Genomic DNA, 14692 nt, shown 5'->3' with positions numbered 1-14692 from the left:
TATACATGTATGCGTGCATATATACATATGTATTGATACATCACATGCATATATGCACAGGTATATGTGAATATATACATGTGTCGGTATATCATAAACACACATACATACACATGTATACACCCATACATATATTGACATACATTGACATATCACACACATATGTATAGACATACATATATACACCTGTATTGATATATCACATACACACATATATGCCTATGTTTATACACATACATATACACATGTATTTATATATCACACACATATATGCACGCATACATATATACATGTGTGCTGATATCACAAACACATGTATACATGTATACATGTGTATACATATGTATTGATATATCACATGCATATGTGCACATGTATATATGAATATATACATGTGTGTCGGTAGATCATAAACATGCATATATACGCGTGTATATGCCCACACACATATTGACATACATTGACACGTCACACACATATGTGTAGACATGCATATATACACCTGTATTGATGTATCGCATAAACACATGTGTGCACAGGTATACATATACATATATACATGTGTATTGACATGTCACACATATATGCACATACATGTATTTCATGGATACCAGGTTACCCATCTGTCGTTCCTCATTCTTAGGTGGTTTCATGGATAGAACGCTAGCCTTGGAATCAGGAAGACCTGAGTTCAGTCAGTCCCTTGCTGTGTGACCCTGGAAGTCAGTTAACCTCTCTCTCTCAGCCTCAGTTTCCTCATCTGTCAAATGAGGACAATAATCCCTGGCATATCTCGTTCCCAGGGTGTTGTGATAATGAGATAGTATATGTAAAGTGTTTTGCATACTTTAACGTGCTATATAAATCCTAACTTGCTTTTTTTTTTCAATCCTATCTCCTTGACACCTCGTAAGTCACTGGAAACATGTGGCATCCTCGCCGCACTCACCATTCCGTCACCCCTTCGGGTCACCTGAATCGTGGATTGTTCAGGGATTTAGGGTCTCCAAGATTCATGGCCACATTACGTGTCCAGGTGAAAACTGTGTTAAAGGGATGACGCCCTCCCCCGAGAGAGCAGCTTGGGGTCATTAAAATCCCTCCATGCTGTTCTCTTCCTCCCATCCATTTCTGGGCTTGACTCCTTTTTCTCTCTAGTGTATGTCGCAGATACAGCGGCAACAACCCCAACAATAAAGCACTCACAGAATCGGAGAGCTGGAGGGGCCCCCAGCAAGCATCCCATCCAACCAAAGGCATCCCCGTGACAACACGGCACCAAGGGGTCGCCCACCCTCTGCGTGAAGGCCTCCAAGGAGGGGAGGCCCCGGCTCTCCAGGCTGCCCGTCCTAATAATAACATCTGCCCCGGATATGATAATCACCAACATTTATACAGCATTTCAAGTTTGTAAAGCACCTTGTGTACATGACTTCATTACTCCACACAAAAGCCACCCGCTGTGAAGCGTCTGTCCTGTATGGGCTACCCAAGATCACAGTTCCACTAAAAAATGTGTAACGTGGTTATTTGTTTCAGTCTTATCAACTTATCGTGCAATACGACAACAATGATAATAATAAAAACATTTTTATGGTGTTTTACCATGTGATAGACCCTGTGCTATGAGGATCTCATTTGAGCTTTACAACACTGGGAGGTATTGTTCCCATTTTACAGATAAGGAAACCAAGGGAAACAGAGGTTAAGTGACTTCCCCAAGGTCACACAGCTAGGGAGTGCCTGGGGCCACTTTTGTGCTCAGAGATCTTCCTGACTCTAGGTCTCCTGCTCTGTGCATTATGGCGCCCCCTGGTGCCCTTGAGGACAGAGACACCATTCTTTTCCTTAAAGGAAGACTATGTGGGATGGCACCCTGGAGGCATTTCGCATGAAATCCCAAATGGGCCACCTGCTCTGCAGTTCCATGAGATGGAGGGGAGAAATCTCCTTGCTTGTATGTTTCCCGCCTGCGGACTCCTCTGAAGACTGGGAGGGGGACGCACAGGGGTTCCCAGGACCATGTGCCAAAGCGCCCATCTGATTGGGACCAGGTGACCGGCTGCCTGAGCACGTGGCTTTGGCACCTTCGGGGAGCTCAGTGCGTGGGCCAGAAGACGCCCCTTCCCCTCCGGCGACTGTTTCTTCCACGCCATGGGCTTCGGAATCTCAGCTCTCCCTGTTTCTTGTCAAGTTTCTTTGATAATTAATGAGTTCTCATTGCGTTGTTTATAGCAGCCCATTCTTGGCATTTTGAAGCTGACCCCAATACAACACCTTATGCTTATCGTGGCAGGCAGGGCGGTTGGCTACATGAGAACATATTCTGTGCTGACTGTTTTCTGAAGTCCGCAGCTCCATTCTGGGTCACATTTACAAGTTTTATGTTTCTCTCGAGCTCTCTGGTCTTCTGGAATTTGTCCAACTTCGTGACTTTTAAGAAAATAGAATCCTCAGAGCCTCCTTTTCCTCACCCTATTTTTTCCTTCTGTTCTTCATCCCACCCTCAAGGTTTTATCAAATCCCTCACCGTATAACATCAGGTTTATTCTTCAGAGAATCACAGAATCTGAGAGCTGAAAGGACCACAAAGCCCATCCAGTGCAACACAAATGGGAAGAATACTCACGAGAACATACCTGCTAAGTGGTCATGCAGCTTCTGCTTGGAGACCTCCAAGGAAGACAAGCCCACCCCCTCCTGAGGTGGCTCATTCTGCTTGGGGACAGCTCCTGTGCTGAGGGAGTTTTTTTCCCGAAATCCAGCCTAAAGTGACTTCTTTGCATATTTTACCCCCCAATCCTGGTCCTGTCATCTGGGACTAAACAGAATAGTCTGATCCCTTTGCCATATGCCAGCCTTTCCATTGTGCATATCACAATTTGAACTGTAATATAATTAAACTTGGGATATTATGTAGTATTTTAGCTTCATACGTAATTTTAAGTCTTTGCCATTATTTATCATTGGTCCTCCCAGTATCTCATTGATCTAGGCAGAGGCAAAGTATTTTTATCAGTCCAACGTAACAAGTGTTTGCTAAGTGCCTCCTCCCGTCACCACACTAATCACTCAGGATACAATAAATGCAAAAGCCAGTCCAGGCTATTGAGGAGCTCATGATCTGATGTGCCTCCTGTTCTCCCAGCACTGTGCTAGGCCCTGAGAATTCAAAGACAAAAAAGACCTTGAGGACTTACACCCTAAAGGTGGGAATAACCTGAAGAGTAAATAGGATACGCATAAAAATGAAATGCAAACTGTTTCTGGTCTGGTATGAAAGATTACAATGCTCAGTAAAGGCTTCCCGCAGAAGGAGGTCACTGAGCTGAGCCTTGGCGGAAACGAGGGTTTTCGTGAAACAGAGAGGAGAAGTGCAGGCTAAGGCTAGGAGACAGCCCGCTTGGAGACCTGCTGCTGTAGAACGAACCCACCCCCCCAAATCCCAGATCTTGAAGTAAGGAATTCCACCTTTCCTTAAATGTTAGATATGACTTTAGTGGAGTGGAGGCTTCTTGAAGGCAGAGGCTGGGTCATTCCTGACTTTGTATCCCCAGCACCTGGCACTGTGCTATCAGCAAATATGTGCTTAATAAACTTATTTCAGCTCTAAATCTATAATCCTATGATCCTAGCTTTGTGGTCCTTTGCAAATCACTAGAACCTCAAGCCACAATTTTCTCATCTGTAAAATGGGGATATTAATACTACATTAATCACAGAATCATTGTGGGGAAGAGAGCAACCTGAAAGTTCTATATGAACATGACCTGCTTTTCCCAAATCTACAGACTCCCATCATTAGGAAGGCCCCTCTCCTGGGGCCACCATCTACATTCTTTCAAATTTCCAGTCAACTCTCTCTCCTCCCAGGACTCTCCCCTCTCCCACTATTCCAGCTGCTGAAAGAATGTAGCCTCCATTGCAAAACTGTCCCGAGTGTACAGAAGTGTCCAGCTGTTCCTGGAAATGGTAGATTCTAATCCTCTCCACCTGCGGACATCTGAGCTCCTCTGTTTTGCTTTTAAAGCCCTCACGTCCTCACTCAGACTGACCTTTACAGCTTCTCCATGCATGACTCCCTTTCCCAAACACTATGCCCCTGTCAAACTGGTCTTCTTGTTCTTTCTCACCGGTGATATTCCATCTCTCATCTCTGCACCTTTGCACTGGCTGGCCCCTATACCTGGAATGCCATCCCATCTCACCTGCACCCCTTTGAATGCTTAGTTTCCTTCACAACTCTCCTCGGTGACACCTTCTCCTTGAAGTCTTTCCTGATCTCCCTCACTGCTAGGGCAGGCTCCTCTCCCCACCCCAAGAACTGCCTTTTATTTGTTTTGTCTATTCTTAGTTATGCACATATTGTTGTCCTGATAGAATCTAAGCTCCTTGAGGGCAGGGACTGTCTTTTGTCACTTCTTATATCCCTAGTGCTAGGCACAGGGCCTGGCGCATAGTAGGTGCTTAAGACGTGTTTATTGCTCGATGCAGTATCCCCCATTAGAACATAAACTCCTTGAGGGCAGGGATTCTTTTGCTTTTGTATTTTCATTCCCAACGATTAGCACAGTGCCTGACACATAGTAGGCACTAAATAAATGCCGATTAATTGGTTGGCTGAGAAGTGGCTCCCAACATACTCTCAGGTAATTTGAGTCAGAGTTGGAGGCTGGAGAATTCATCGCTCTTTGGGAGGCCAGGGCTGACCTAACCACCTGGGCCAGATTGGCGTGGAGAAGTCAGTTAAGGGTCAGAAGCTCCTCAGAGACCGTCAAGTCCAAGCCTTTCATTTTTCAGAAGAGGAAACTGAGGCCCAGAGGATGAGAGGGTATGCGATTCGCCCAAAGTCCTGCCGTCTGTGATGGCAGAACCAAGGCTCAGCACCCAGGTCATAGTATCCTGGGCCTGGAGCTGGAAGGTACATCAGAGACCATCCTGTTTAACCCCCTTGTTTTACAGAAGAGGAAACTGAGACCCATTTTAGTGGAAAGCCTCACTCAGGTAATAAGAGAGAGGGGCAAGGTTTGAACTGAAGTCCTCTGACTCTAGCAGCAAGTTCTGCCCACCGGGCCACACTGCCCTCCCGGGAAACGATGGAAGAAGAGGATTCTTTGGAGCTCCTGCCTTCTGAGCTGGTGAGGAGGTGAGAGAGTACCAGGCTACAAAATCCCAGACGAGCAGTGAACGAGAGACAAGCAGGCGTTCTCTAAATGTCACAGTGGATGACTCTGAATGCCAACTGTTATCATAACCCCCGCCTTTCCCCAGGAGGGCTGTTTTTCAGAGAAGAATGAACTTGTATAAAAGATGGCATTTGGAAGGCCGAAGTGCCTTCAAGGGAGTGACTCTCAACTGATGCTTGGAAGATGATTGTATTTGAGAGGTGGCCTCAGAACCAGATAACAGATGACTCAGTTCACCCGAGATACTTGACTGACTCATGGGGCTTGGAAGAAGGCATAAGCAATTTGCACTGGACTGACCCTTCTCGTTATGTTTCTCATTGTTCCCTCTGGGGGTCGTAAACACAAGTGCTGAAATATTGACGATTGTCCGAATGTTCAAGTAGCACTCAGGTTACTATAAGAAGCCTACGTGTGTGATAATCAATCATCCCCAAAACCCAGCCTTTAAGGGCCTGCTCTGTGCCAGGCACTGTGCTAATCACTGGGGACGCTACAGACCAACCGAGGCACCCAGCCCATACTTCAGGAACCCTCAATATTTCTCCAGCCCTCCTTGTTTTGGAATTCAAGACTGATTCTTATTAGGGAAGAAGCCAAAGTTATACGTGGTCCCTCTGGTGATTCATGGTAATAAGAAAACAAAAACCCTTCTCAAAAAGCTTGCTCCTGCTTGGACATCTGAGAACAAGGATGACCATGGTCTGGATTTCAGGCAGACCTTGGTGATGGCAGAATGGCACTGACCTTGGTCCAACATAGCAGCCTCTTGTCTTGACTGTCAGGAGCTGTCCTTCTAACAGTGGGTCCTTGGAGTTCCATAGTTGGTTTCAACTTGACTCATGAGTGGTAGGGTTTCTCTGGCTGATCCAAGTTCACCCAAACTCAAGTTCCAGTAAAAGCACCAATCGCACTCAGTAAACCAGACCCCAGATTGTATCCGCTGGTCACCAGAAGTCTCTGAGCGCTCCCAGGGGCAGGAGTCACTTGATATGATTTTTGTAGCCATCTCCCATCATGACTATCTTTGTAATTGAGGGCATGCTTCTGGGACCATTTTAAAGGCTGAGAATTTCACTTTGTTGTAATCACATTAACCTTTCATGGCCAAATAGTGACACACAATGGCCCATCTAGAATCTGGGTGAGCTACATCTCTGTAGCATTCTTTGACATTTTACTGGCTCTGTAATCTCATCAATGGGGTCAGTCCATGCAGTGATGCAGATCACAACCAACCCATGCCTGCCCATCCTTAGGTGACTCTTATCTATATCCTCTCATAAATCATCCATTAGGGATTCACCCAACATGCTGGGGACCTTCCTGGAATTCTCATGCTCTAGTGAAAAGAGTTCTGGATTTGAATTCACCTCCAGAGGACTTTGGTTTGAATCCTACTCTGTTTTTACTGTCTGTGTGATCTCAGGCAAGTCATTTTACATCTCTGGGTCTGAGTTTCCTCATCTGTAAAATTGGGGGTTGACCCATATGACTCTAAGGAACTCTCCGGCTGTGACTCATGAGCCATTTCCCGACTGAGATGTGTGTTAGCTGTGTGACCCTGGGTAAGTCATTTAACCTCTGTGACCCTCAGTTATCTCATCTGTAATATGAAAGGGTTGGTCTTGGTCTCTGGGAACCCTTGAAGCTGTAAATCTATGGTTTTATCATTCTATGAAAAGAGAATGTACAGAGTGATAAGACTGATTTTTTGTAGGATGTGGAAATTCTATGGCATGGATATTCTTTCCAATGCTATCTCTTCTTAATGCCTTATTCTCTAATCATGTCTTGTCTGTGTTTTCTCATAAATTCATTACCAAATTATTCACCCAGGGCAGCTAGGTGGTGCAGTGGATAGAGCACCAGCCCTGGAGTCAGGAAGACCTGAGTTCAAATCTGGCTTCAGACACATAACACTTACTAGCTGTGTGACCCTGGGCAAGTCACTTAACCCCATTGCCTGGCAAAAAAAAAAAAGCATCCACCCAACTGACTGGAGGCTTTGAGCTTATTTGAGGCTGTTCAGTTCAGTAGATATTTATTTTTGAAGTATAAAGTGCCCCTCCCACCCCCCAGGCTTTCAGGTGCTGTGCTTGTCTCTGAGATACAAAGACAAAAATGAAGGCAGTCCTTGCCTTCACAGCACATATATATATATGTATATATATATACACGTATATATGTGTGTGTATATATACGTATAGATATACGTATATATATATATTTAGGCAATTGGGGTTAAGTGACTTGCCCAGGGTCACACAGCTAGTAAATGTCAAGTGTTTGGTCTGAGGCTGGATTTGAACTCAGGACCTCCTGACTTCAGGGCCAGTGCTCTATCCACTGTGCCACCTAGCTGCCCCCACAGCAGTTATATTCTCCTGAGACCATGAACTGTTGTTGTTTTGGTCAGTCGTTTTTCAGTCGAGTGTAACTCTTCATGACCCCATTTGGGATTTTCTTGGCAAAGATACTGAAGTGGCTTGCCATTTCCTTCTCCAGCTCATTTTACAGATGAGGAAACTGAAGCAAACAGAGTTAAGTGACCTGGCCAAGGTCACCCAGCTAGTAAGTGTCTGAGGCTGGATTTGAACTCATAAAGATGAGTCGTTCTGACTCTAGACCCAGTACTCTGTGCACTATGGCGCCACCTAGCTGTCATCTCCTGTCTCTCCTTCAGGATGCCTTACTGCTCCAGCTAGGCTGGTTTGCTAGTCTTTTCAGTGGCAATAGACCATTTTAGCTGTCTCTCATTCTCACTAGATGACAACTTCACTTCCGTATCTGGTCATACATGTTCTCATTAACATCACTTATGCTACTCATTGCAAATAAACAATTTTTGCTAATAATAATAATAGCTAACACTTATAGAGCACTTTAATATTTTATCAGCTTGGTACTATTATCATCCTCATTTTCCAATGAAGAAACTAAGGCAGACAGAGGTGAGGTGGCTTGCCCAGGGTCTGAGGCCAGATTTGAACTCAGTTCTGCCTACTCCAGGTGCAGCATTCTATCTGCTGTGCCACTTCACTAGTTAATGGCCACAGCTGCCATCCTTTCCTTGCCCACTCAGGTCTTCCATCCTTCTCGTTCTGCTGAGATCATCGTATCCCAGGACTTGTAAACATACTGCATCGCCAAGACAAGATCCGTGTTCAATGGAGAGCCTCTACTGTTGCTGGCAACCACACGGTTTCTCACGTGTCATCCATCCTAATCTCCATATGCCTCACTCTGGATCCAGTTCATTATCCATCTGCAATACCTGTCCAAGTCAGATGTACTGATGGACTACTTCCCCAGCCAGGCACCCAACTACTTGTCATAATCTGAGCAATGGGCATTTTTACCCATTTCATTTAACTGTTAAGGATGGTTGGACCAATGTTTACCATTAATAGAGATTTTTCTAAGGGGGCTCAAAAAGCCTCAGATGTATTCTGTTGGCCATGGTCTTCTGATGATTCATTAGAGTATAGAGGGCTTATCATGCTACCCCGTTATTGGCATCAGTGGAGGCTTGGCTCTTCAGCAGTACAATGGAAACCAGGCAGTGAGGGTTAGTAACTGTGATGAGCTGAAAGTTGGCCCATCCTTATGCAGGCATGATGAGGGAGAAGCAATGAGAATAACACTCTCATAAAATCTCAGAGCAGGAAAGAACCTGAGAGATCATTGCTCTAGTGTCCTCATCTTACCGACTTTAGGTACATGTGTGTGCGTATGTGCATGTGCATGCATGTGTGTGCATGCATTGTGTTCATGCAAGTGTGTGCATCTGTATGTGCTGTCTTGGGACCAGCCTAGCTTTGTCACCAGAAGAGTGTGGTGCCTTCCAGGTGATTTGATTTTTTTTAACCATAGCATCTTACGAAATAAGGCTCAAAACACAGATGGTTCCCTGTTCTATGTGGCTTTTTCCCATTTCTGTTTTAATCAATGAACAAACATTTTAAAGATTTTCTATGTATCCGACACTGTGTGAAATGCTAGGGGTAGAAATACAAAGAAGAAACAGGTGTTGGTGAAAAGGTGTAAACAAGTCTTTAGATTGGCAATCAATACAAATTAAATGCCAATCTCTGTGAATCTCACTGCTGGTCTCTATGTGCCATCCTATGAACTGACACACTACAGGAGACAACTGAACCTCATCTCTTGTCATTATAGATAGCTTTGAGTGTTTGGAGGGCTAGAACATGGAAGAAATAGGAGGCTTGTTCTCCAGGGTCCCTAGAACCAGGAACAGTGGGAGGAAGTCACAGATAGCTAGATTGCTACTTGATACCAGGAACGCTTCCTAACCACTGCCGAATGGGCTGACTCCCTCCAGGGAGATCTGCAAGCAGAGGCTGGACAATCACTCAGCAGATATTTGTTACAGTAGGGATTTCTTTAGCATATGGATTGGCCATTGAGGTCCCTTCATTGTCTGTGATTCTATGGGATTCTTAATAGAAACAAAATTGGAAGGTTTAAAAATATGACAGTGAAACGAAAGGAAAGTTCATAGAAAGCCCTGCCTGGAAGAGGAGGAAAGGAGTTGGTTTTGCTTATCATCCAAGGGAAGTAAGAAGCATCCCTTAACAGGACACTTGGCCATCTCCCCACACAGAGACGCAGAGACAACTTGGAAAGTAATTGAATTTCTATACCAACTCCCATCAGAGAGGATAGAGATGTCACTCATTCTGGGGGGATGTTGGAAAGAGCCTCCAAATTAAATCAGCTAGGACTTTGATGAGAGGTGACCTATTGTAATGTTTGGAGGGTGGGCCTGAGAGTCTTGCCTGTGATACGGACTGACCATGTGACCCTGGGCTGGTTACTTAACCCCTCAGCCCTCCAGGAATCTCTCTGAGACTAAAAGGTGCCAGTCACCATTGCATTGAGGCCAGGTCTTTTTAACTCCATAGGTACAGTCTTTAAAAAAAATAAAGAAACCTACCTAGCCATCATCCAGAACAGCCCACCAAGCAAGTCTTGGTTTTGTTCTCTGTTCCATCACTGAGCTACAAGTCAGTCTCCAGCTGTGAAACTGTCATTGACCTGAAGCCCTCCATGCCCCCTGGAGCAGGGCTACAATTAGGAAGAGGGATAAAGGACTGTTGTTCTCTCTGGAAGCTTAGAGGCAGGACCCTGGCAGCTGGGTGGGCAATGACTAAGACCCAAAGGAAAGATACCCTTGATTTCAAAGCCACCCTATCAATTCAAAGCCACCTTTTGTAGGTTAGAAGAGCCCAAAGGAGCCCAGAGAAGTTGTGATGTGCCCATAGCCACACAGCTAGTCAAGGTTAGAAGGTAATGGTGGGACAATGGCTGTTTGGCCATGTCACAGAAAGACCACTGGATTCCAGGTCAAAAGACCTCGATTCTGGGCTTGCCACTTAAATGTCCATCCCTCCCCCTGGTTTTCGGGTTCCCCATCTGTAAAATGAAGAGGTCGAGCTGGATGATTTCAAAGGTCCTTTCCAATTACCATCCAAGCTTAGTGAGGCTTTCTGGGGCTATGACGTCGGACTTATCAGATACATCTGTCTGTACATGTCTTATCATCCTATTCTATTGTAAGCTTCATGAAACCAGGGACTGCTTCTTCTTTAAACTTTGAATCAGTCCTCACAGTGCCCTTGGGGAGCTGGAAAGCCCAGTGGAGCAGACTAGAGGAATCTTTATACCCATCCCAGCCTGCTCTCTGCCCAGAGATCCCCTGCTCCTTGATGTTCCTGGCTCACATCACCTTCTGCTTTTTCTCCTGGCTGAAGGCTAGCCTCCAATTCTCCCTCCATGGGAAGGAAGCCCAGAGTGTCCCTTCTACCCCTCTGCTCTTACCCGGAGACCTGCCTTCCCAGAGGTTATGAATCCATGACCCTCCCTCCTCCTACCAGCCCCTGGCCCATTCCCTTTGCAGAATGGACGTGGCTGCTTACAGAGCTTTGACGAGCGGGGAGGAGCCAGCTGTAATCCTTGCGGTAAAATGGATGACCACCAGGCCTCACATGTGCCTTACGATTGCACCCTGAGGACTCTCTAGCCTTGCCCTCTGCCCTGATATTGATTTCGCCTATTTGTTGTCCCAAATTAGAATGTGAGCATCTTGAAAGCTGAAACTACCTCACGTTTCTATTTGTGTCTCTAGCCAAGCACAGTGCTTGGACCATAGAAAGCATTTCATAAGTTGTTTTCCATCCATCCATCCATCCATTCATTCATTCACTGTTGAACTCGCTAGGCTTGGAGATCGGCCACCTAAATCCATCCCCAGGTGGGTATTTGAAGCTGTGCCAGGGCTTGGGTTCCCCTGGAATAGTCTTTGGGAATCCAGGGTCGCCCTCAGGTCCTGGTGAGGTATTGAAAGAAGATGTTAATGACGAATAGTTTTATGTGAGGAAAACTAGAGGCAATACAAGGTACTAGATTTGGAGCTGGAAAGGACCTCAGTGCTCATTTCCTCCAAACTTCTCATTTTGTAGATGAGAAAACTGGGGCCCAGAAGAGGGATAGTCGCTTGCCTAAGATCACATTGCTAATAAATGCCAAAGCTGGACTTGAATCCAAGACCTAAAACTCTAAATTCCACATCATTGCCAACACACCAAGCGGTTTTTCTCTGTGTGTGTATGTGTGCCTAGGTATTTTTTTTCATAAAGATCAGATCAGAAGCATACCAGTCCAATACACCAAGGAGTGGCTATTTGTTTGAACAGAAACTGTTTTTGAAAATTAAGCTAGTTTGAATATTTCCCTACCCAAAGTTGTTTGTGATAGCAATCTCAAAGAATGTTGAACAAATGGTGACATTTCCTTCCATTACTAATGAGGTGGGGCTCAGTATGGGATCCGCAAGCTGTGGTTACTCTTTCCAAAATACTTCTTGGTTCATGTGTCCCCTCCACCACTCTCCCAGCCCCTTTCTTTTAAGAGTTTTTACCATCTTCTCTCTACCTGAACATTCGCCAGTTAATACAATATGGAGAACAAAGGGGATCATGACCAAAGCAAGTAAAACCAAAGGTGGTTATGATGTCATCCCCTGCAGGGCCTCCCTCCCCCACCGTGGCTCCGGCTCTTCCTGTGGCGGGTAGAGCCCTTCTCAGTCTACGTGTCCAACCTCATGACTTACTGCGCCCTTTCCTTACTCTGTAGTACAGTTAATGTGCTTTCTTATTGTTCCTTTGGACGAGGCTCTGTCTTTGCATTGGTCGGCTGACCCTCAGGTCTGAAGCATCCTTCCCCCTCCTGCTCTCTCTGTCTCCCTTGGAATCCCTAGCTTGCTCCAAGACACCGTTCAGGCACCACCTTCTATGTGAAACCAAAGCTCTCTTTAGCTCCCCTACTATTAGTAATACCCCAATATTGAGGAAATACGTTTCTTCAAATCACCCCAAAAACCCAAGCAGACCCAAGGGGTAAGCCAGGGTCTTACTTTTCCCACTAACAATTCTTTAAATGACTTGCATGATTCTTTCCTTGAAAAACATCTACATCAAATATCTGTTAAGTACCTACTATGTGCCAGGTACCATGTTAGGCACTGGGCATACACAGATGAAAATGAAATAGCCTTTGCCTATAAGGGATTTACATTCTATTGGTGAAAAGATGTATGTGTATATTATATACATATGTGTATGTGTGTGTGTGTGTGTACACATGCATATATTTCTATAAACACACATATACATACAACTACATATCTTATACCCAGTAGAACATAAATTTCTTATAGGCAAAGGCTGTTTAATTTTCATCTGTGTAAGCCCAGGGCCTAGCGTGGTACCTAGCATCTAATAGCTACTTAATACATGTTTGTTCATTGGTTGATTGAACTATCTTAATAAAGACATGTCTATTACTCAAGTGTATAGGTCTAGGGAATGTATCACACCTGGAAAAAGGGATGTGATAAGTGGATCATTGATCGGTCTTTTCTCTTATTTTTACACAGGATTGAAAAAACGTACAAGGAAGGCCTTTGGAATACGGAAGAAAGAAAAGGACACTGATTCCACGTATGTACCTCAAATGGGGGCACTGGAAACATTGACCTCCCCATAGATTCCCATCTCAACAGACAGTTGGATATCATGACCTCTTTGAAAAGATGGAACCCAGCCAGGTTTTCTAGGACTACCATCTTATTAAGAGTAGCCTCTGTTTGGATGGGTCTATCATAGTTGCTAACAAGTGTTCTTGTATCAAATTGACAAATGGTTGGATTATTCATGACTCCATGGTGCTCAGGAAAGGCAGCATGGAGTCAGGGAAGGAGATCTGGCCTCAGATTCAGGAAGTGGTTCTGGATTCAAGTCCTGCCTTTGATCTATCCTCTCTCTGTAACCCCAGGCAAGGGGCTTCCTCTGTTGGCATGAGTTATCTCTCTAACAGCATACGTAGCAGAGCAGAAAATGATGTACACTGGTGGAGGGAGATTCCTCCCTGGGAGTTCCCTAAGAAGGAGAAGTCAAAGGTACAAACCAAAGGGAAGAAAAATTCCCACAAGACTCTTACTATATCTTTCTTCCTCAAAATGTGTTAATGAATCATGTCAATGTCCCTAGGAGGGAAGACAGGCAGGCAGGATTATTACTTCATATATTCTTTTCAGCCTTCTGGTAGCTCATATTGTAAATGATCAGTAAACTGTGGAATCTAATTCCCTGGAAGGCTTCCACAATGGGACTGGCAATCTTGTGTCTAGTTAGGGAAGCCAGGGGAATGGACTCTGGTCATCCGCTCCAGCCCTGATTATTCCTGACTGTCTCCCACACTTGCCATTGTTAAGAGAAACAACTAATAATGATAACAATAACAATAAATCAGAATTAGGAAGAAGATAGGAAGTATAAATGAGGCATCTAGGTTCTACTAAATAGGTATGTGTCCATTAATGTAGGAAACTAATGTGTAAGTGCTTTGAGAAACTTGCCTGGGAGCCAGTCATGAAAACCTTCAGGGATCACATTCTGAAAGGAACTCTCAATGAGTCTATGATTTAATGACTTACTCTAATTACATGGTTCCTTAGAACAGAGCCAGAACTAAAGCTGGGTTAGTGAAGCTTTGTCCCAGGGTGCCAGCATCTGAGGCAAGCGTCCTCTCTGCTGTTGACCTCCAGTCTGATGTCACTGCATTTTCAAGCCCCTCTGCCACCCTGCTTCTTGCTTCATTACTGCCTCTGCTCTCTCCTCTTTCTAGTCTACCATCCCCAGAATCCTGGAGTCTTGGCACCCCTTTCTCAGGCTCTGCCATCCCCCACTACCTTCCCCACTTTTCTGCCACTTCCTAATCCAACTCATCCTAGAATCTTGGAGTCAGAGCCAATCAACCATGACGAAGGGGTACCTGAGACAGAGCACTCTCAACCCCCATGTTTGCCATTCTAGTCTGGAGCCATCTTAGCATGGTATCTAGTTAGTGGTTCTGAGAGCAGGACCAGAAAAAAAAGTTAGAGCTTTTTTTGTCATGGGTGGAAATAAAATTGAATTAGTAAG

The 14692-nt window shown here is 44.9% G+C and overlaps 1 protein-coding gene across 15 annotated transcripts in view; it reads left to right on the top strand.

Annotated features, from left to right (window-relative positions):
* SGIP1 (SH3 domain GRB2 like endophilin interacting protein 1) overlaps positions 1 to 14692 on the top strand; it is a 237108-nt gene that overhangs the window by 93069 nt on the left and 129347 nt on the right. For all 15 annotated transcript variants that reach the window (XM_027874133.1, XM_027874131.1, XM_027874136.1 and 12 more), the window contains exon 3: positions 13147 to 13210. In XM_027874133.1, coding sequence (XP_027729934.1) covers positions 13147 to 13210 — 64 coding nt within the window. The remainder of the gene's footprint in view (positions 1 to 13146; positions 13211 to 14692) is intronic.

This window comes from Vombatus ursinus, unplaced genomic scaffold, assembly GCF_900497805.2.
Source record: "Vombatus ursinus unplaced genomic scaffold, bare-nosed wombat genome assembly UNPS02014804.1, whole genome shotgun sequence".
NCBI lineage: Eukaryota > Metazoa > Chordata > Mammalia > Diprotodontia > Vombatidae > Vombatus > Vombatus ursinus.
This window is presented reverse-complemented; position numbering and strand designations above follow the sequence as displayed.